At 35.6% G+C, this 19,619-nt stretch overlaps 2 protein-coding genes across 3 annotated transcripts; one reads left to right on the forward strand and one right to left on the reverse strand.

The window, feature by feature from the left end:
- Window positions 1-1,595: 1,595 nt before the first annotated feature.
- LOC113497589 lies at window positions 1,596-7,070 on the reverse strand. The gene is made up of 7 exons (XM_026877178.1): window positions 6,915-7,070; window positions 5,259-6,659; window positions 4,858-5,011; window positions 4,375-4,636; window positions 3,567-3,690; window positions 2,988-3,148; window positions 1,596-2,499 (listed from the first exon to the last, which is right to left on the reverse strand). The coding sequence occupies exons 1-7, from the start codon at window positions 6,973-6,975 to the stop codon at window positions 2,278-2,280; spliced, it is 2,385 nt and encodes a 794-aa protein (XP_026732979.1). The 5' UTR covers window positions 6,976-7,070; the 3' UTR covers window positions 1,596-2,277.
- A 1,133-nt stretch (window positions 7,071-8,203) lies between these two features.
- On the forward strand, window positions 8,204-19,417 carry LOC113497733 (transport and Golgi organization protein 1). Of its 2 annotated transcripts, XM_026877428.1 has the most exons (14): window positions 8,204-8,404; window positions 8,484-9,575; window positions 9,975-10,235; window positions 11,423-11,622; window positions 11,831-12,122; window positions 13,322-13,518; window positions 13,940-14,071; window positions 14,347-14,495; window positions 14,732-14,833; window positions 15,373-15,593; window positions 15,965-16,103; window positions 16,516-16,692; window positions 16,945-17,057; window positions 17,964-19,417. In XM_026877428.1, exons 1-14 carry the CDS (start codon window positions 8,308-8,310, stop codon window positions 18,005-18,007), a joined length of 3,216 nt encoding a protein of 1,071 aa, XP_026733229.1. In that variant the 5' UTR covers window positions 8,204-8,307; the 3' UTR covers window positions 18,008-19,417. The 2 variants fall into 2 exon arrangements, with proteins under 2 accessions (XP_026733229.1, XP_026733228.1); XM_026877427.1 differs by having other exon boundaries at window positions 8,484-10,235.
- Window positions 19,418-19,619: the final 202 nt, after the last annotated feature.

Raw genomic sequence — 19,619 nt, forward strand, 5'->3', positions numbered from 1 at the left:
CCCACAACTTACGTGTGAGTAAAATGCAACACAAACGTATCTAAATAAGCTTAACGTCACCTGGAGCGCTCCGCACTCGCCGCATCCACAGACAACACTTTAAGCTGATTATGACGGATATGTCCCACTCACTAAACTCACATATACCTACCGCAAATTCCCTCTCAACACACGAATTAAATAACACTCCTCTATATTAAATAGAATTTCAGTTCTAAGCACTCTAACCCAACAGTAATTTCATTTTGTAACTAATACGTCTGTATGCCCATATTCAGCTCACATATCGCTATTTTAGGGTTACCAATTTGTATGCAATGGTGGCAAAAGGCTCGTCTAGTCTTGTTTGTAAACTATATCGCCCTACAAACTGTATAGAGCGTGCCGACTACCCGTCCCTAACAAGTTAATTTAAACTTCTAACGCTTATCCCGACTTAGGTTGATGGAGCTTAATAATAATTCTGGAACAAATTTAATTTTATCAAAAACACCTATACATCCCATAACGTATTTAAGTCTCTGCAAAGCTCGTTTTTCTATAGACAAGCATATTTAAATTTGAAATTACATGTAATTTATTTCGTAATATAGGTAAAAAACCTTCTCTCGTAAAATCCTGTCGAAACGACGCCGTTGCAAATTAACTACATCTTATAGCCCAGTAAAAATGTACATCTAAAATAACATTGGCTGTGGTAGACCTTTTTTATTTTTAATATGTTATTAAGACGAAGATCCAACAATTTGAATTTTGTATTAAAATGGGAATTGGGTTAAGTAGCGCTTTTAGAGTGTCTAAGGATGAAAATTTCAATAAGTCTCTCATAATATTCAATTTTTATTTTTATCTAGAACATGTAAACGTGTATTGTTTGTACTACAAGAATGCTTATTCTTTTCTTAATATTAAAGGTACCAAACCACTCTAAAATGATGATTCTTGAAACGAAATTGATAACAACGGTAACATTATGAAACGACATATGAATCTAAAATAAAAAATGGACGTAACAACTGTCAGGAGCATAATTGAAAAAGAAACGGTAAGCTATTTGTAAAAATCCTCTTTGAACGAAAGGTGCGCGAGAATTGGGGTTGTCCTTCCCATAATGTATATATGCTTGTGATACGGATACTTAATAATAAATTCCTTTGTGCAAAAGGAACAAAAAATTAAAATTCTTTTCGTGTCCTCGGGCCCTCTCTGGCGCAGTTTTGTCATTTTGTTTGGAGGGATCTTGCGTGACATACGCAAATCCCCCCGCTGAATATATGTATACAGAATATACTAGTACGAATACCTAAGTGAGCAATATTAGGCACGTTTTCTCATAAATCTTATCATGTGGTATGAAAGTTAGAAAAGTAGTATTTTTCATAGAATACTGATGTTCTGGTAGCAATATTGCAGAATTTATTTCATTATACATTACTATCACTACTTTTATTTAAAGGTAAAGTATGCAGTTACAAAGCTGTTTACCTTTTTTTTCTTTTTCGTGTTTAAAATAAAGAAGGATTAGAGTACAGAATACGAAAATAACACAATACATAGCAGCCAAATCAATCGATACGAAAAAATAAAAACGAAAATAATGTTTTACACCTTTAATTTATTCAATATTTTTTTGTTGCAGGTACCACAAATTTGCTTATACTTGTACTGAGCACAGACTTGTAAAACGATCCGTCGATAGGATTTAATAATAGTGCCTTTGACCCGGTTACGAAAGTCATGTAAATGCCAGACAATCCTTCAAAGGCAAAGGAAAAAGATTTGCACCGTCTTTATTGGTCCGATCTGTACTCATCCAGCATATCATAAATCCGATTTAAACGTGGTCTATTTATCTCAATGAGTTGTGGAATTTAAGAATCTTATACTAATAAAATATATAAGGTAATATAAATATAAGTAGGTAATTTAAATGTTCGTGAAAAACCAAAGATCTATAAACATAGGTAAAACAAAACTATTCTAAACAGTATTCTCCAAGATATAAAACGCTGTTTCAAAGCATGGAACAGTAAACATATGAGTATAAAATGGCGCATCAAACTAGCCCAGTTGATCATGTGCGTGTTGTGGCGTGTAGCAATAACTCTGTCATTGAATACTCGCCGGTGTGCATGCCTGCGTCGGCGACGAGGAATCAGAACATTTAGATTAGTCGTCGGAAGCCTGTTAGGTCTTGTTTGCCCGTTCAAAAATCGAACACACACACTTCGGTTGATACTCCACTTGTCTACTGCTCCTTGCGTCAAAAGATCCATATCATTCTTCAAAGAAATAATATCGGACATGCCTCGAAGTAGGGTCGAAGAATTCGTCGTGCGGGAGGTCGAGGGCAGAGAGGACAGCTCCGAAGTAATGCCTGGTGAAGTGTAACGTGTCCTGCGGGCGGAGCAGGAGGATGGCTTGCAGGTAGTCCCGGACAGTGCCCGTGAGTGCCCCGCTCTCTGTGACGTATCGACCTCCTTCAGATACACGGGTGGTCTGTTAACAGTATCAAATTGTTTCTGAACAATTATTTAGCAAATCGCTCATATCAATGTGATGAAATTAAATGGTAATAACAGTTTACTACAGATGTAAATCGCGGGTCTAAAACGGCATTCAGTAAAATTTGTATCAGTACGTTTGTTTAGGTATATAAATCCTTTGCAATAGACAATAAATAAACTCCCCCTCAACGCAGCAACATGTTTAAAGCTAGCGCAAAAGGATTACAGTTTAAACATCTTAGTGTAACGCTCGACTGGACTCAAATCCGAATCCGTATTTCATGCGAACTTCTTTGTTTGTTTTATTTATGTTATAAACCTTGACTGTTAGGGTTCGTGACTTTGAATTACTTTTAAGATTTGATTATCTAACCAATGGTTTCAGTAAATCTAGATTTGGCGTAGAAGTACCTAGTAAAATAACTAAAAATTGCCGTACGATATTAATTTCCTTCAAATTTTACTTTAAATCCAATTTACCTTGTAATCCAAGAAGTCTGACATCAACTGCAGATCTTCGCGCCAACCTTCTCGTAAAGGAGCGTGAGGTTCGATTTCATCCCTATCAGGAAGTATACGCAGAAGCGGATTCACGTGCAAAATGTAGCAATTATCAGCCCACTCGTGACTTACTACATATCCTGGAAAGACCGTAATTAACCTTAAAACCATCAACACATCCACGTAACCAATGTGGATTTTAGCTACGAACTACAATAATGGTCAAATGCGGCTCGGACACGCGTCTCTTATTCCGGAGGATTCTGTGTAAACGAGCTAAAGAAAATCAATTTAAATAGAAAATCATTAGTCCTCTATTTAAAATATATTTGCTTATTATTTTACCGCCAACATTAAAAAACATCAGTGATAATTTAACTGTCTTTCGTCAGTTACGAAGTGCTGGCAGACAGAAGATCAGAATTAAAGATAGGAAAAAAACTTCATTCCTAAAACTGGAGTCTGAATTTTAAAGTGATAAATTGTCATCTCTTGTACACATTAAATAGCCCTGACCTAGTTTTGTGGAACAATCAGTAAAAATCTTTGATAACTTACCTCTGAGAGTCAATACGGTCAGCGTCTGATGAATGTATCCGTTTGGTTCTATGATGTGCCGTTCAACTTTTGTGACGAACAGAGGCGTCGCATTCACAATACCCTGGCTAACACCTTGGCATATCTAAGAACAGGGAAACAAAATTTTTGACTTTACCATACCCGAACCGACTGTTTCTTTTTGGAAGAGATTAAAAAAATAATATTGAAAAGTGAAAATAAAAGCATTTATTATGATTGCTTGTTACATTGCGAGTAAATATTGACAGAGGAACAATTATTTTAACATCTATTACCTGAATATTTGAAGCCAGAGTAATTAATAGCTTTCTCGTTAAACGTAAATCAACGATTTAGTAAAATCAACTAATAATACAGGTAGATTACTGGTCTAACAAGAAATATTCATTAGTCAATGCACACAGCTGAAGCTACCGCGCTAGTTAGTTCGTGAATTAATTACCTATCTATTTCATAATTGGTCTAGTTATTTGAATAGTCAGTACGCAGTACAAACGTATTCAATGAGAATAACTTTCTATAACAGGATCCATTTTAGCTTAATAATAGAATAATCAATTCAAGATATAGACTGCACGGATAGCTGAGTGGTTGAGATCACCACGCCTCTGCTCGCGAAGCGCGGGTTCGATTCCCGCTTGGGAAAAACGTTTGATTTTTGTGATCCACGAATGCTTAGCCTGAGGCCGGGTGGCTTTGTGCATGTGACTTGAATTTTTGGAAAACCCCCGGGACACAAGAATTAATCTACTTAGGGCTTAGGATACAAACTTTAAAAATGACTCACATAGATACTTTCACATATAGTACCATCCATCATAACAGTTTCTGTCTTGATAGTGCCTTTGTATCTTTGAATTCCGATGTACCGTAATAATACGATATTTGCACCTTCCAATATAAAGTTGTGTGCTTTCTCGAAATTATGATACATACGTTGAACGACATGTTTGTCTCCGCACAAGCGAGTCACTTTGTTATAGTAACCGCCTTCACAGATAGCCATGTAATTTCGTCGCTCTTTGGTTAAATCTCTCTTTGTTATGTGTCTGGAATTAAAGAAAATATTATTTAAATAAAGCCATTCCTTTATTAGAATCCTATTTAATATCACACATTAATATCACAATTGTTCAATTTTGCCAAAAGAAGATAGAGAGACATTCATCATCATCATTATTAACCAATCCTTCTACCAGATTGAAATGTTTTTTCCAATAATTACTTACTATGTTTTTTTTAAACTGAGTAAGAAATCAGTACAACTTACTCGATTCTGTTCTCCTCCATTGTGTGCAAGTTACAATCCAAAATACTGACGAGTTTGGAGCCAGTTTTAGCACCCTCCTTTGACGAGTACGATACCACTTGTACAAGAAATTTGTCTTTGTCTTCGCCAAGAGTTTCGACACATACGCTCATACCTGTTGTTTAAAAGATGTATTAAGTCTAGTTACTTAAAGGATTACAAATAAAAAATACTATTGAAAAAGTAAGAGAGAATACAGGAGCAAGGTGCGTGATAACTCGAGTTTACTCATCTCTACCATAAAAATCGAGGACGATCAAGAAGATTCATAAACACCTCTCTCCGAAACACATATTATACGTACTGCAGCTCCTTACAAACAAAAAATCGTGAAAGCTATTTGTAAAAATCTGTCAAAATACCTCCAACAGGACTGCAACAATCAATAGATGGTTTCCTAAACTTTGGTTCAAATTTAGGTAGCGCCGGTCCATGCACTGGACATTCTTTAGGTGGTTCCTCGTGCAAGCCCATAATGTTTACTTTGGCATCATCTGATTCTCGGGCATTAACGATATCCTCATGTTTATTGTAAGAATAGTTGAAAAAACTATGACGTGGATCAACTTCATGACACCATCGATAACCCTCTTTACCAGCACGAACTCTTTTCATCTTTTTCGTCTTTTCCTCTTTACAGGCACAGGTACAAACTGCCTTCTTGTCTGACCTCTGTGGCACGTCTAAACATATACACTCATCTTTTTTCACAGGAGTAGTATCACAAATACACGGGTCCGTGCAATCACATGTGGTGAAACATTTGCAGTTCGTCGGGTTCCCACATGTGCACACATTAGCAGGGAAACATTTACATACGCCATCTTCCTCATCGGCGCAAGTGCATACTTTATGACCAGCGCAACTGCATGTCAGTTTTTCGTCATCTTGTTTACATTCGAGTTCTCTAGGGCCTTCTGGCTCACATGTGCAGGTCTTTCGAATGTCACAAATACATAAGTCTTTGCATGTACATGGGCGTCCTTGGACGCAGAAGCAACATGGTTTAGGGTCTGGTTTCTGGCAAGTGCACGGTTCTGGTTCAGATTCGCCTTTACTTTCCATTTCGCCTTCGGTTTCCATGTTTTCTTCAGCCACAGCTTCACATATTGCCTTCTTTTCAAATATTTTTGGCTTATGTTTGCATTTACATACCGGGCTAGGAAACTTGCCCGGATGACAAATGCATGGTTTTTCTATGGTGTTACAAGTGCATACTGGGAATATTTTGCCGTCAGGGTCACAAACGCATACATCACTACTGTTACATTTACACACAGTTTGCGGATATCCTGGTTCACATATACATATATCTTTTAATTGTGCACAAGTACATTCGGCTTTAGTTTTTGCTCCACATTGGCAAGGTATTTTTAAGTAACATGGACACGTTCCAGTTTTATCCTTTTTACAAGTGCAGAAAACTGTGCTCTTTGCAGCCGGATTTATTTTTGGCATGCCTTTTTCAATGACAATACTTGTTTTACTATTTTGTGGTGGTGGGGGCTTATTGCAATCAGGAAAGAAATAGAAAAAGAAGTCATCGTCATCTTCTTCTTCCTCCTCTTCTTTAATTTCCTCTGGTACAAAATCTTTCACCTCAAAGACTCCAGTTTCCTTGGCGACTCCGGTTGATTCAGTTTCTGTTGATTCTTCGCAAGTCCATTCTGATTCTGACTCGCCTTCTGCAACGTCACCCTCGTAATGACCACAGCTAACAACCAATGTTTCTCCAAAACATATTTCTTCTTTCAAATATTGGTCTGAAATAAATCGTTTTGTCAGACATTGTACGCATTGTGGTAATTGTACTATTGGTGTGCTAAATAAATAAAATAAAATAAATATTTTGTCTCCACTGTGATCATCGACTGTTAGGCGGTACGTAGTTCGCCGGAACAGCTAGTATACATATAAATAGTACAGAAACTGTTCGCAAAACTTTAAACTAACAATCGTCTTACGTTTAAATACTTACCTACATAAACATAGACGTTAAGGGTAATATTTCTACTCACCTATTGCAAAAGGTAGTTGTTTTGATAAATCTATAAGTGATACGTGGCTGTCTACGGACATTTTTAATGTTTTTCAATATTTATTCAATTATATGGACGTTTTGACATTAGGACACATTTTTATTGTTATTTACTCACAATCTAATGGCAGCTGCACAAGACAGTGTCTACATTAAAATGAAACAGGGATATTTGAAAATAACAAACAAAAAAGGTCTGTAGCAACAGTGGTAATAAAATATTACCACACTTTTACTAGCTTCATCTGTATGTTTGTTTGTTTGTGACTTGATTTTGACCCACTTCGAATGGTTAGATTTCAGTTACCTAAACTTAGTAGACTTATTGAGGACCGCTGATGTTAAAGTAATTTGAAATAAAAAATAAAAAAATTAAATCCTTGTTTTTTAAATCATCCGAACTAAAAAGTAGAGAATAATTTCCAAAATAATTCAAATTAGGGATAAAAGTGATAAATCAAAGAAATTATTTTAATGTAATAAAGCGGGGTGCGCCTGATGATAACATTCCATTGACAGTGTGCGCAATCCAATTCACTTTGGGCTGAAATACATGGATTTGCGCACTATACACAGTTAACACTTACGAATATGTATGTAAAATAATATTATATTTTTGCACTCCTGCACTTTTACATACATTTCAAAATAGATAGCTTCTAAAAATTAAATTGGAGTGTCTGTTTATAGTATTGATAATTTAATCCATTTGCCATTCATTCATCGGCCATTGTATACATATAGCAGAATCGGGGCCCTGTTCACGTTACTATACTGTAACGTGAACCAATACTGTTTCAGAGACATCTTGTGGAATTTTATTGAACTATAACCCAAACAGACCCTGTACCATTAAATTTAAAGAATATAAAATGGATTTAAATTTGCACATAAGAAACAATAAAGTTAAATAGATACAAAAAAAGCAGTCTTTTTATTTTTTCTTTTAATAAACTTTCCCATCATTCAAAACATCGTAACAAAATGCTGTCTGTCCTTTTTGTCTTCAATTTGGCCGACGTTCCGTGTCACGCATTTTCACGAAAGAAATATCCATCTTATACTTGGGAATCTCAACTCAGTGCTCATAAAACACATTATTTTTATGATTTTGAATGAAAATAACTAGTTGTTTAATACAATTAATTCAAACCTTATAAAAATTTCATTCTAATTTTTAACTTTGACCTGGACCACACGTGTCACATTTGTTATCTCATGCTGCCAAGTGCTAGGAGATGTCAAAGTATTAAAAACTGTTTGTCAGTTCTGCGTGTTACAGAACGAGCGAACGACCGACTTGACAGATGATGTGGCCTAACGTCTAGCGAATTTTTTAAGAAATATTAATATAGATTTATTAGAATGCGAAAATGATTGTGTTTAAACTTATTTTATTTACGTTATTTATCTCAGTGGCACAATGCAGGATTCCGGACAAAGTGTATTGTGCTAATAAAGAATGCGATGGTAAGTTACCTTATTGCACTGCAATACATGTCAGTTTTCATGAGATAACTTTCTAACAAAATATTTGTAACTCTTACAGGACCTATATCTAAAGCCAAAACTCTACTGAGTTACACTAGTGTTGACCCGGACCTTATGTCTTTTCGGGCAAACAGCGAAGCAATAATTTACATGAAATCAGCTGGTAGCAATGCAGACTTATGGTATGCGACTATTAACGGAAAATCTGGCTTAGTTAACACTATGTTTTTAAGAGAATATAAAGTTATAGAAAAGAAACCTCAATTTATTGTTCCATATGAAAGAAATAGTCAGGAAGATAGTGTGGTACCTGATAAGGTACAAAAACCGCATGAAGTGTTCGAGGGAACCACTATTTACACCACCGAAGCTGCTGTAAGTGAGGAACAGCAGGATACTTCAACTGAGTCCTCACCAACTGTGAGTAATGACAAACTTACTCCTGAACTTGAAACTGTAGCAGAATCTGAAAACCAAAATGATATTAATAATGCTCCAAATGAACCTAGTCAAGAAACTTATGAAGTAGAAGAGACAGTTGATGAATATCCAGAAGAACAAGAAAACACTGAGCCAGTGGAAGCTGAGTCTCAAGAAATAAATATTGATGGAGAAACATCAGCTGAAACTATATTTGACACCAATAATGAGGCAGCCATAAACAACTCTCAGGGTGAAACTCCTGTTGAAGATCAACCAAGTAACCAAGTGCTTCATAATGAATTGCCTCCTGAAGCACTGCCCCCACCACAAATGCTAACTATGGGCAGTGAATCTGTCTTAAAAGCCCCTGAACAGCAAGAGTTTGTACCAAACACCCTAAGTGAGACTGAGCAAGGTGACAGTCAAGAACAAAATATATCATCACCCAATAGTTATTCAGATTCTGATAAAGTGCAAGTTGCTGAAGAAACAGCTAGTGAGGTAGATAGTGAGAATGGTAATACTATCGATGCAAAAGTTGAAAATCCAATTAATGAACATAGTGAAAGCCCTATAAATGAGCCTGAAGATAGCCCCACAAGTGAATCTACTGTAATCCCCACAACTGAGCCAACTGTTAGCACTACATTAGAACCTGAGATCAATCAAAATTATGAGCCACAGCAAGTAATACCACCTATTTACAACTATAATACTGGCAATCAAGGTGAGAATATTCCACCAATTGTAAATATTGAAGAATCAAGTCACCCTGCACCTGACTCAGAGAAGCCTATGTCTGCCCCACCATTAGAATCATTGCCAACGAGTCTACCATTAGTAGCAGAAACTATTCCCCCTACAACAGAAACAATTCCTCCTTTATATCCTGAAGTCGCTCAACCCCTACCTACACAAGAAACCATCCCTCCAATCATGAATTATGAAGCACCACCTACCACTGAAATTAGTCCACCAGAGCTAGCTTCATACCCATACATCACAACGCCATCTAGTGAACCTGCTTCTGAACTGTATGCACAAGAAACTACACCAGTCCCTGATACTGATACTTCTACTGTGAATGTTGAAGATCTCATAGCTTCTTTGCCTGATGCCCCACCAGAAATCAGTAGTACTACAACGGAAGCACCACCTCAAGAAGAGAATACGGAAGGTTTCTTCTCGAATATGTATTCTACTGTGGCAGACATCTTCCCATCATCAACTGAAACACCAGAACCTCTATACAATACCGAGTTTCCAACACATGAAAGTGAAAAAGCTGATGGCAATGAAGGATTCTCTTTTCTTAAATATTTCATGTCTACTTATTATTCTGTTTTTGGGACGAGTGAAGAAACAAAAGCATTGTTTGCGTCTGTTGGTGAGTTAATATCTTTATTTTATTCTCATAACTCAGGCTTGAGAATGGTGTTAAGGTTAGGTGTAACTGTCTGTTATATGATCAACATATTAAAACTTTAGTTAAAGTAACAATATCAATAAACAAGAGCAGACAATTATACACTAACATTTCTGAATTCAATCTTATTGTGTCAACATTGCAATGGCCTTACCAACTGAAAAGTATTGATATATGATCCAAGGTCAATAATTAAATCTTTTGAGTATTTATATATAGCCAAAGCATTAAAACTGTAGGTTTTTTTTCCTTCAATGAAACAGGTATTTTATTGTTATTATACTCCAACGAGTACTTAAGTCACTTGCAGAAGTCATGGGAACAGGCAGTTTAAAATAACAATAATGAAGTTGTATTATTATAATAAGGTTTTGTTTTTAAAACAGTTGATATTGTTAACATAACATTGGTATTTATAAGTAAGTATAGTTCTCAACTACTTTACACAGTCCAGTACTATCAGTTACATCTGATAAGAGTTTTATGCAATGACTGTTTCCGATGCCTGTTTAAAGATAATCATATACTATATGTAAGAAGTTACTGAAATAGCTGATATCTTTGTAGTAGCCAATCTTGAATAGGTTTTATCACACATTGTTAGTTTTACTGTCACAGATTTCTATCATTTTTCATATAGAAAATAGTCTATCCAAAATGTATAGACATAGATACTTTCTAAAAAATCCTCACTAGATATATTAAGCTGCACAATCTAGTAGGTAATTAATAAGAGCCAGGCAATCTGCTAGATATGTACATGTTTTAGGTCAAAGATCATAAAATAAGAGAAATAAAATTGTTCCAAAAATTTAAACTTCTTTATAGTAATTTCAATACTAAATCATAATACAGGCAAAACAATTTTATTGTACACTAAATACAATGATAAACAAACAACACTTACAAAGTAAAGTATTTGTTTGTATCAGCCAGAGACACAACATTGAATTAAGTGTTTGTAAACATAGCTAAGGAGATCATATTCTTTTAACAAGCCTTTGCAGTCAGTTTTCTCACATTTGATTCAGCTGAACACTGATATTATACATCTGTTAATATTTGACCTCGAAAGCATGTCTTACTTTTATTTTAAAATGATTAACGTTTGGTCTTGTTATATGATTGTATCTACTTGTTTATTGCAGGGGAAACGTGTTATTCAGATGAATATTGTGATGGAACCTCAAATGACGGTAGTAACAGACTTCTAACATTCCTGTTGACAACAGCAAGTTCCGTGCTTTTATTCACATTAGGATACTACTACATAGACAACAGACGTCAGGATGGTCGTCTTATTGGCACCATCAACTCATTACAACGTGATTTACTATTCACCACAAAGGTTAGTAATCATTTTGTACAACTTCTTAAGTTTTACTCGCAACATTAGTATAAGGCCGTAAAATAGGACTGCTGCCATTGTGTAAGCGTAATCCTCGTTTCTATAAAAGCTATATTCCTACTGTAAACGCTGATAGTATAAAAACAATCAGTCAAACAAAAAGTCACAATGCAATAAGTTTGAATGCTCAATTTATCTTATTTCACAGGAGTGTGAGATCCTTAAAGAGGAACTTTTGACTACTAAGAACAAGTTAGCCGGTATCGAAGACAGCTCATTCGGTATGGACGATATGGTTCAGTCACTGAAAGAAGAGATCAATGAGTTGAAAGCTACGAACGATAGGCTACGGAATTCTTTAGACGATAATGAAAAGTTGCTTAGAGTATCGGAGAATACTGCAGGGGAGCTGCAGAACACTTTAGGTGAAGTAGAAAATACTCTCAGTGAGCTCTTGGCTGAGAGAGCTAATTCTGAAGAGCAAATTGTTGAATTGAATGGTGAGTCTTTTTATATATTTTATAAGTATGTCGATTCATTGTGTGTATATTATTACGAGACTAGCAAGTAGGTCAGGGGCCTGTAGATAAGTTGCATTTTTCCGAGTGTTGACTCGAACTAATCATTTAAATATACTGAACCAGACAAGTCAAAGCATTAGAATTTTAGCCAAGAGTTGTTGATCTCAAAAGAACTCTTACATATTACTTAGGTGGGAAGTTTACAGTTAAGTATTAACTTATATTGCCCTCTAATATGAATCATGCAGGTAATACAAATAAACATGACGAAGATAGTCACCTATTATTCACACGTGTTAGTACAATGTACTCGGTGGGTAGGTCTAATACGTAAATAATTAAATTATGTATTTGACACATGAGTCGTAACATTTCAAATTTTCTATTCGTTTTCTAATGAAATACATTGTACTGTAATATTGTCTAGGCTCTCTACGTCTTATCTGGCTGTTATATTGTTTTTTTTTTTTAATTAAGGCTATAACTGTCAATTTAAAGAATTTTCCTGCACTAGTCACTAATGTGCAATGTCGATATTATATCAATAAATTGTATATTTGTAGATAGCATGATATAATTGATTTTCGTAGCAAATAATGCACAATCATGCTTATAATCGCATTTTTTCAAAACACTTGAATTACGTACTTACATTACACTCACACTACATTTATCAAATACTAGATAGGTAACAGCTTATAATATTGAATAATTCAAGGCAATAAATCTAATAAAAACTTCACACAGATAGATCAACAAATCTGTAACGGCGGCGCTGTCTATTGACAGAAATTGTTTATTAATAAATCTTTTATTTGTATGACATTGACACAACTGAAAGCTGTATTAATACACAATATCAATGTTTATTTACCAGTTTGTTTTAGCCCACACATAGCACTATGTACAAAGATTATTTGATTTAACAGGTAGGCTATATGCCGAAAAAACACTAGTATTCCAGTCAGACATATCTCACAGTGTCCATGTGTGGTCATTACACTCATTACTCGAAACTGGCAGAAATTGCTAAAACAATTAGCAGATTGCCATAAGCAAAAAAAAGGAAGCTATAACTGTCAAGAAAAGATATATCTTTCGCTATTTCTATTACTTTCAGCCGCCATAAAATAACAAGCCTGAATATTTTTATGAAATTCAATCTGTTTATCTTTTAGGTAAAATTCAAGCATTCGAAGAAGAATTAATAACAGTTAGCCGCGAGCGAGATAACTTCCAACTTAAGTATGTGTCTGCTGAATCGGCTCTAGAAGAGTTCAAGAAGCAAAAGAAACAGTTAGAGGATGTCAATCAGCAGCTGGCAGAGGCTAAAAACACCATTGAGCTGCAGAAACATGAAATTGAAGCACTCAAAGTAAGTATACTTGCTTTAACTAAGTATATGGGGGCTAACCACCTCAAAGATCAGGACTGTTGCCATTGTGAAATACAGATGTCGCTTCACGCAGTGTAGAGATCCTACTCGCATAAATTTTCTTTAGGTTTTAGTGGTAGCCTACCTTCATTGTAAATAATTTGTTATACCACATTTGTATGTTGTCGACGGCCAATCACTGCTGTTTTGGACAGTACAGTTTAATAAATTTCAAATTATTTAAAGGTGAAATAAAGATGACATTCGTTTTTTTTCTGTACTAGAAAGAAATAATGCCAGAAAATATGAAGATGTTTTGAATTAAATGCGATGTTGCCTGGCTCGCAGTATTTTTTCAACAGATTCCATTCAAATAGAGTCTTTCAAGATTCGGTTCTGTAACTATTCAAAATGATTTCAGGATGCTATCAAAGAGTTAAAGAATGGAATGTCATCAGATGTGGACGTAACATCTTTCATAGACCACACGGAAATCAAAGCTAAACTTTCCAAAGCTTTGCAAGAGAAAAATACATTTGAATCTAAGTTTGAGGTAAGCATAAGAATTCTAAATATAAGTCTAGAGATTTTTCGAATAAAGTCTTTTTTCCCTACAGAAATTATAAAAAACCCACTGCATTAAATAGAGACTTTGTTTATTTCTTTGATACACTTCACAGCCCAAACGGCTGCACAGCTGTTGGTATATGAGGTGTCATTAAATTTGCTTGAAGTGCAAGACTGACATAGGTTAAATTATAGATATATTTACTACATAAAACCTTCAGGTAATCAAAATCGATTCACATAAGATATTTTTATTTACAGACGGAATATAAAGAGAGAACCCGTCTCGCAGAAGAACTGAAGACTACTCAAGAAACATTAACTACTACAAGTCAAAGTGCGACAGAAGCACTCACTAGGCTAGAGGTCTTAGGCAAATACTTTCAAGAAAGGGAGAATGAACTTTTAAAGTGAGTATGTGAATATAGTACATAAAATGCTACGTGTGAATTTTTGAATACGAAATTTAGAATTTCGTGAAAATAAACCGAACAGGAATAAATTATTTGGTTTCTGTTTGACATGGATTAAATTGTCTTACATTATAAAGAAAAGTTTTTAAAAACATCTTGAATGTGTTATAATTTTGCAAAATAGGTAATTTTTTGTTTTATTATATTTAATAAAACTTCTTTTAATTTTTAAGGGAACTTAGCACCAAAGAGTCGTTGTGGCTGAGCAAGCAAGGAGAATCAGCTAGTACAGTAGAAAAAATGGAATTACTTCAGCAAGAAATTCAAAGATATAAGTGAGTAGATCGTATATTACATTGGTCATAATTTGTACTTGTATTACCTTGTTTTGTAGATTAAATTATAGCTTAATTAATAACTGCTGTATAACTTTTATTTTTATTCAGTACTAGCTAACTCGGCGTAATACGTACCGCCTAACAGTCAATGATAATAATGTCGCCAAAAATATATATTTTTTTCAATATTTTCTCGCCTTTTAAACCTTCAGATTTTTAGCGAGCAATTTTTATATATATATATATAAAGACTAGCTGTTTTGTGCGGTTTCTCCCCGATTTCGTTGCTATTTAACAGTTTTTGATATTTTTTTTCTCTTACGCAACTTTTCCATATCTTCTTACATTTTATATCTTTCCTGGACTTTCACAAATGTTTCAAGAATAAAATAAGCCAAATTAACAATCAACCGTTCTCGAGTTTTAGCGAGACTAACGAACAGTAATTCATTTTTATATATAAAAGATTGTTGCCAAAATAAAAATAGTCTGAATGATTTGTGTGCTTTTCAATTAAAATGTGTTATCTATTCTAGGGAGAAGTGCGACGCTCTAACCCTGGAGCTGGCGGAGCAGGAGTCGTCCCGGCGCAGCGCGCTGAGCGAGGTGGAGGCGCGCGCGCACGCCGCGTGGCTGGAGGCGCGCGCCGCCCGCCGCGACGCCGACGCCGCGCGGGGCGACGCCGCCGCGCTGCGCCGCAAGCTGGCCGCGCTCTCCGCGCTCTCCGCCGCCGACGGCGCCGTGTCGCCGCATCACAGTACGTGCTGCTATCGATCTGTACTCTCTTGCCCGATCCTTGGAATGGTTCTAAAAATGGTCAAACACTCACTAGCGGATCAAACTTCGTACCACCTTTAAATTATCTGAAAGATAATCCGTTTTGTTGACTACCAACAGCAGCGCTATGTATTCATATTCACTAATAAATACTTGTAATTCGGTCTAACTGTAAAGGGTTCATGAAAAACAAATGCAAGATATTTTTTTTTTTGCTTGGCCAATTTCAGTGACCACAACAAATGCAAAATATTACACTACGCAATTTAATTCTGATAGAAAATTGACCACAACGTTATGTTATGTTCAATTTGTGAACATAATATAGTAATAATGTACGCGTTCCCACAGAAGTGGTGTCCCCGCTGGAGACGGCGGAGTCCCCGTCGCTGCCGCCGCCGCTGCCGCCGATGTTCCTGCCGCCGCCGCTGCTGCCGCCGCTGCCGCGCCCGCCGCCGCTCGGCCGCCTGCCCTCGCCGCACCCGCCCAGGCTAGTTCACCACACTATATTAAAAGACTTGAGGGTTTCACCGGGTCGCACTTTACGTGGGCCTAGACTAAACATATGTTGCACGTTAATTTGCTCTTTTCTTGATCTCCTCCTATCCTAATAATATTATAAACACGAAAGTTGTATAGATGCATTGATGTTTGTTCCACTTTTACGCAAAAAAACTTACAAAGATAGTTTATAACCATGATTAACACATAGGATAACTTTTATCTCGATGTTATGTTCCTGTGCTATCGATTTCAATCGAGTAGGCCCTCGGGCAACAGCAAGTATTTTTATAACAAGGAACACGGTGGTAAAAAAATACACTATTGAACAGTATTTAACCCCTTAAAATTATATAAGTATAAAACATACTCATTCGTAATTCATTCATATCATTTCATAGATATGGCGACCGGCGCTACTCGCCCGACAGCCGGTATTCGCCGGGCAGTAGGTATTCACCTGACAGCCGGTATTCACCGGAGACGGTGCGGTATTCGCCCGACAGCCGATACTCGCCGCGCTCAAGGCGGTCGCCATACTCGCCCAGGTCTAGGAGACGATCGAGATCGAGGGAAAGGTATGTCTATTCTATTTTTTTTTTTCAAAAATATTATCTTATTAACTGATTTTAATCTGATGTTAGACCAACTTATGAGTCACTATCATGATTGCCTTACCACACGTATATTAACGTTCGATATATTATATATCGAACTATCGTAGCAGATAGCTACCGACTAAACTGCAATATACCATGATTTCATTTATTTCATCATACTTGTATAAGTATTAAAACAATTGTCAAATATTTCTTTTGGTACGATGACAGCCGTCCTCTACGGTCGCGGAACGGGCCAGCGCCGGCCGACACCGAAACTGAATACAACTCAGACAGCCCGTCGCGAGAACCGCGCAGGCGAGGCAGATACTCAAGACATTCAGGTAAGGAACAACCCGCACCAGTTAAAATCGATAATGAGGTGATACGAGAAATATCGTGTGACTTGCAATACATTGCAGAGTTCTGCAGCTCTGCTATTTAAGGTGATATACCATCGCCGGCCATGTATCGCAATGTTCATGATATTTCTCGCACCGTCTGAATCGGCTTTTAGCCAGCGGTCTTCTAACGTCAACAACGTGATTGACGTTAGAGGTAGTTCGCACACGTGCCAATAATAAAAATTGTGCGTCACATGGCCTATTTCACGACCGCCACAATTCCGTTAAATTACCTGACAGATTTTTTTATACTTAGGGTCGATTTTTCGATTGAAAAATTGGGCCTTAGGGAGTATTTTTCAATCATCAGTTAACTTCTATCTGAGGGTTAAATTAATATGGCCGTTTGACATATTTTCTATACAAAAGCTGTCAAAACACGAGTTAAAACATTTTATGTGTTTACAAAACAGCCACACAGGTATTTAATTTTAATAAAATTAAATATTTTTTTTATGTAGATGCTTTATGATTTTTTTGCTAGTAACGGTACATACTTATACTGATTTTTTGCTTTGGTAACTCGATTCAATAATATTCGTACATTTAAAGTTTTTTGTAATTTTTTCAACAGCCACACAGGTAATATATGAAATTTAAATAATATATCACGAGTGTATATTGATATTTAAGTTAAAAAAAAATATTTAAGTCTTTTTTTGCCGTCTAGCATACACGGAACATAATACCATCAATATCTTGTATTGATCGCATCGTAAACGTAACAGAATCATTTACGCCCATACTATAAATGTTTTAGGATTTCATAGTAAGGTCTTTTTTATAGTAAAAAAAATCTGTAACTCAAATACTCTGAATATTCAATCGTGTTCAATTTGTTTCCAGGTCCTAGCTCTGGTTCGGGATGCTCATCGGAATCGGATAAATGAAGTGGTCTCAAATGTTTCCATAGGTTACTAAACCAAGATCTAATGTTGAAACGATGCCAAAATTGGTCGGTGGTTCATGAACTTATGAATTGTGAAAGCAAACATTTTATATTATATGACGTGCGTTAAAATCTACAGCTTAAGGGTAGACATGTGGTGGTTTTATTCGGTTTATATTCCTATTTCTTACTGAACCATTAAATGCGAGATGAAAGCTGATTGAGAGTATGCATAGAGGTATAGTAAAGATTGCAATCTAAAGTAACATTCTTCCAAACTGTAGTTACCTTGTAAGAAGCTCTCCTAGTTTATTTATAGCAGCTGTGAGTCATTATTATTATGTCTGCATATTGGAACTCTTTCGTTAAAACTCGTTATCGTATAATGCATCGTGTTATAAACCTTTTTGCTTATAAACTCTTGGATGAGTCTTTACAAGATAATCAATTGATTTCTTTCGTTCTTCCTAGAGTAGGGTAAAATGCCAAGTGTTTATGGGGCAATGGGTTTACGTTCAATGAACATATTACTTAAATGGGAACAGTGAATCTTACTCAACCCTCCTACCAAAGTGACATTTTACAACGTTTACAAGCATTTGTAGAATGCGTTTAAATATATCGAAATGACGGGAAAAAGTTAAGTAACTTAGCAAGACGAATGTTATTCGATCCATACATATTTGAGTGTTTTCTATGAACGATAACGGTTGTAGAAATCTGATTTGGTAGGGGGCAACTCTTATGATTGTCTTAGTATAAAAACGTCTTATACTAGCCACTTTAAACACCGAAAGACTGCTTTACTGAATTGATTAGTCAATTTATATTTTAATTTGTGATCGCGTAAATACCGATAAATTACAAAAAAACCTTGGTGGCCTTATATAGGTCTTACTGCAGTCGTGGTATTTAATGTAAATAAAACATTTATATCAAAATAAACCCTACAGAGTTTCTCGCTGGTTAACACTATCGGACAATAAAAAACCAGCTCGCAAAATTCTCTTTAAAAACGGTTGTAATTAAAATAATACATGTGACTTCCGTTTATCTCGTTGTATTATTTTCTTTCTTGATTTTGAATCTGGTGCTGCTACTTTTTATTTGTCAGTTAATTTAGTGAGCAAGCCATTTCATTTTGCATTTAATAAAACAGTTCGACCAAAGGGTTTCATTAATCTTTCTGTTTTTGTACCTGATTTTCTATTTCTGCTGTGTTTATTTATGTCTTCAACTGTCTTGTAAACTCTAACACGATTTTAAAAGTCGCAGATATATTAGATAAATAGATAGTACTTACATTTCTGATTTCACACTTATGCCTTTTACCGTTAACTAATAATAATTGCCACCACGCGAGTTAGCAATAAAATAGTATTGTATTATCAATAAATATCCGTCATAAGAATTGCAATCTTTAATTTATTGAACATTTGTTGTTTTATTAGTCAGTTAAATGTATTATAATGATTAGATACGATTTTAAAATAAATAATTTTATCATTATTCTGTTTTTGTTATTGATTGATATTGACCCCTGTTTATAATAATTGCGTCAACGTTTCAAGCGTACAATTAGTTTTAAATTGATAATGAAGAAACAGTACCCA

Source organism: Trichoplusia ni, chromosome 9 (assembly GCF_003590095.1).
Source record: "Trichoplusia ni isolate ovarian cell line Hi5 chromosome 9, tn1, whole genome shotgun sequence".
In the NCBI taxonomy this organism is placed as follows: domain Eukaryota; kingdom Metazoa; phylum Arthropoda; class Insecta; order Lepidoptera; family Noctuidae; genus Trichoplusia; species Trichoplusia ni.

Bases quoted from the DNA above. Each gene is read 5' to 3' on its own strand.
- LOC113497589 (XM_026877178.1), bottom strand. From the start codon at position 6,975: ATGTCCGTAGACAGCCACGTATCACTTATAGATTTATCAAAACAACTA. The intron at 4,637-4,857 runs GTAAGTTGTACT...CTTTAATTCCAG, and splicing joins ATGGAGGAGAACAGAATCGA to ACACATAACAAAGAGAGATT. The intron at 2,500-2,987 runs GTAAATTGGATT...TACTGTTAACAG, and splicing joins CAGACTTCTTGGATTACAAG to ACCACCCGTGTATCTGAAGG.
- LOC113497733 (XM_026877427.1), top strand. From the start codon at position 8,308: ATGATTGTGTTTAAACTTATTTTATTTACGTTATTTATCTCAGTGGCA. The intron at 10,236-11,422 runs GTGAGTTAATAT...TGTTTATTGCAG, and splicing joins AGCATTGTTTGCGTCTGTTG to GGGAAACGTGTTATTCAGAT. The intron at 16,693-16,944 runs GTATGTCTATTC...GTACGATGACAG, and splicing joins CGATCGAGATCGAGGGAAAG to CCGTCCTCTACGGTCGCGGA.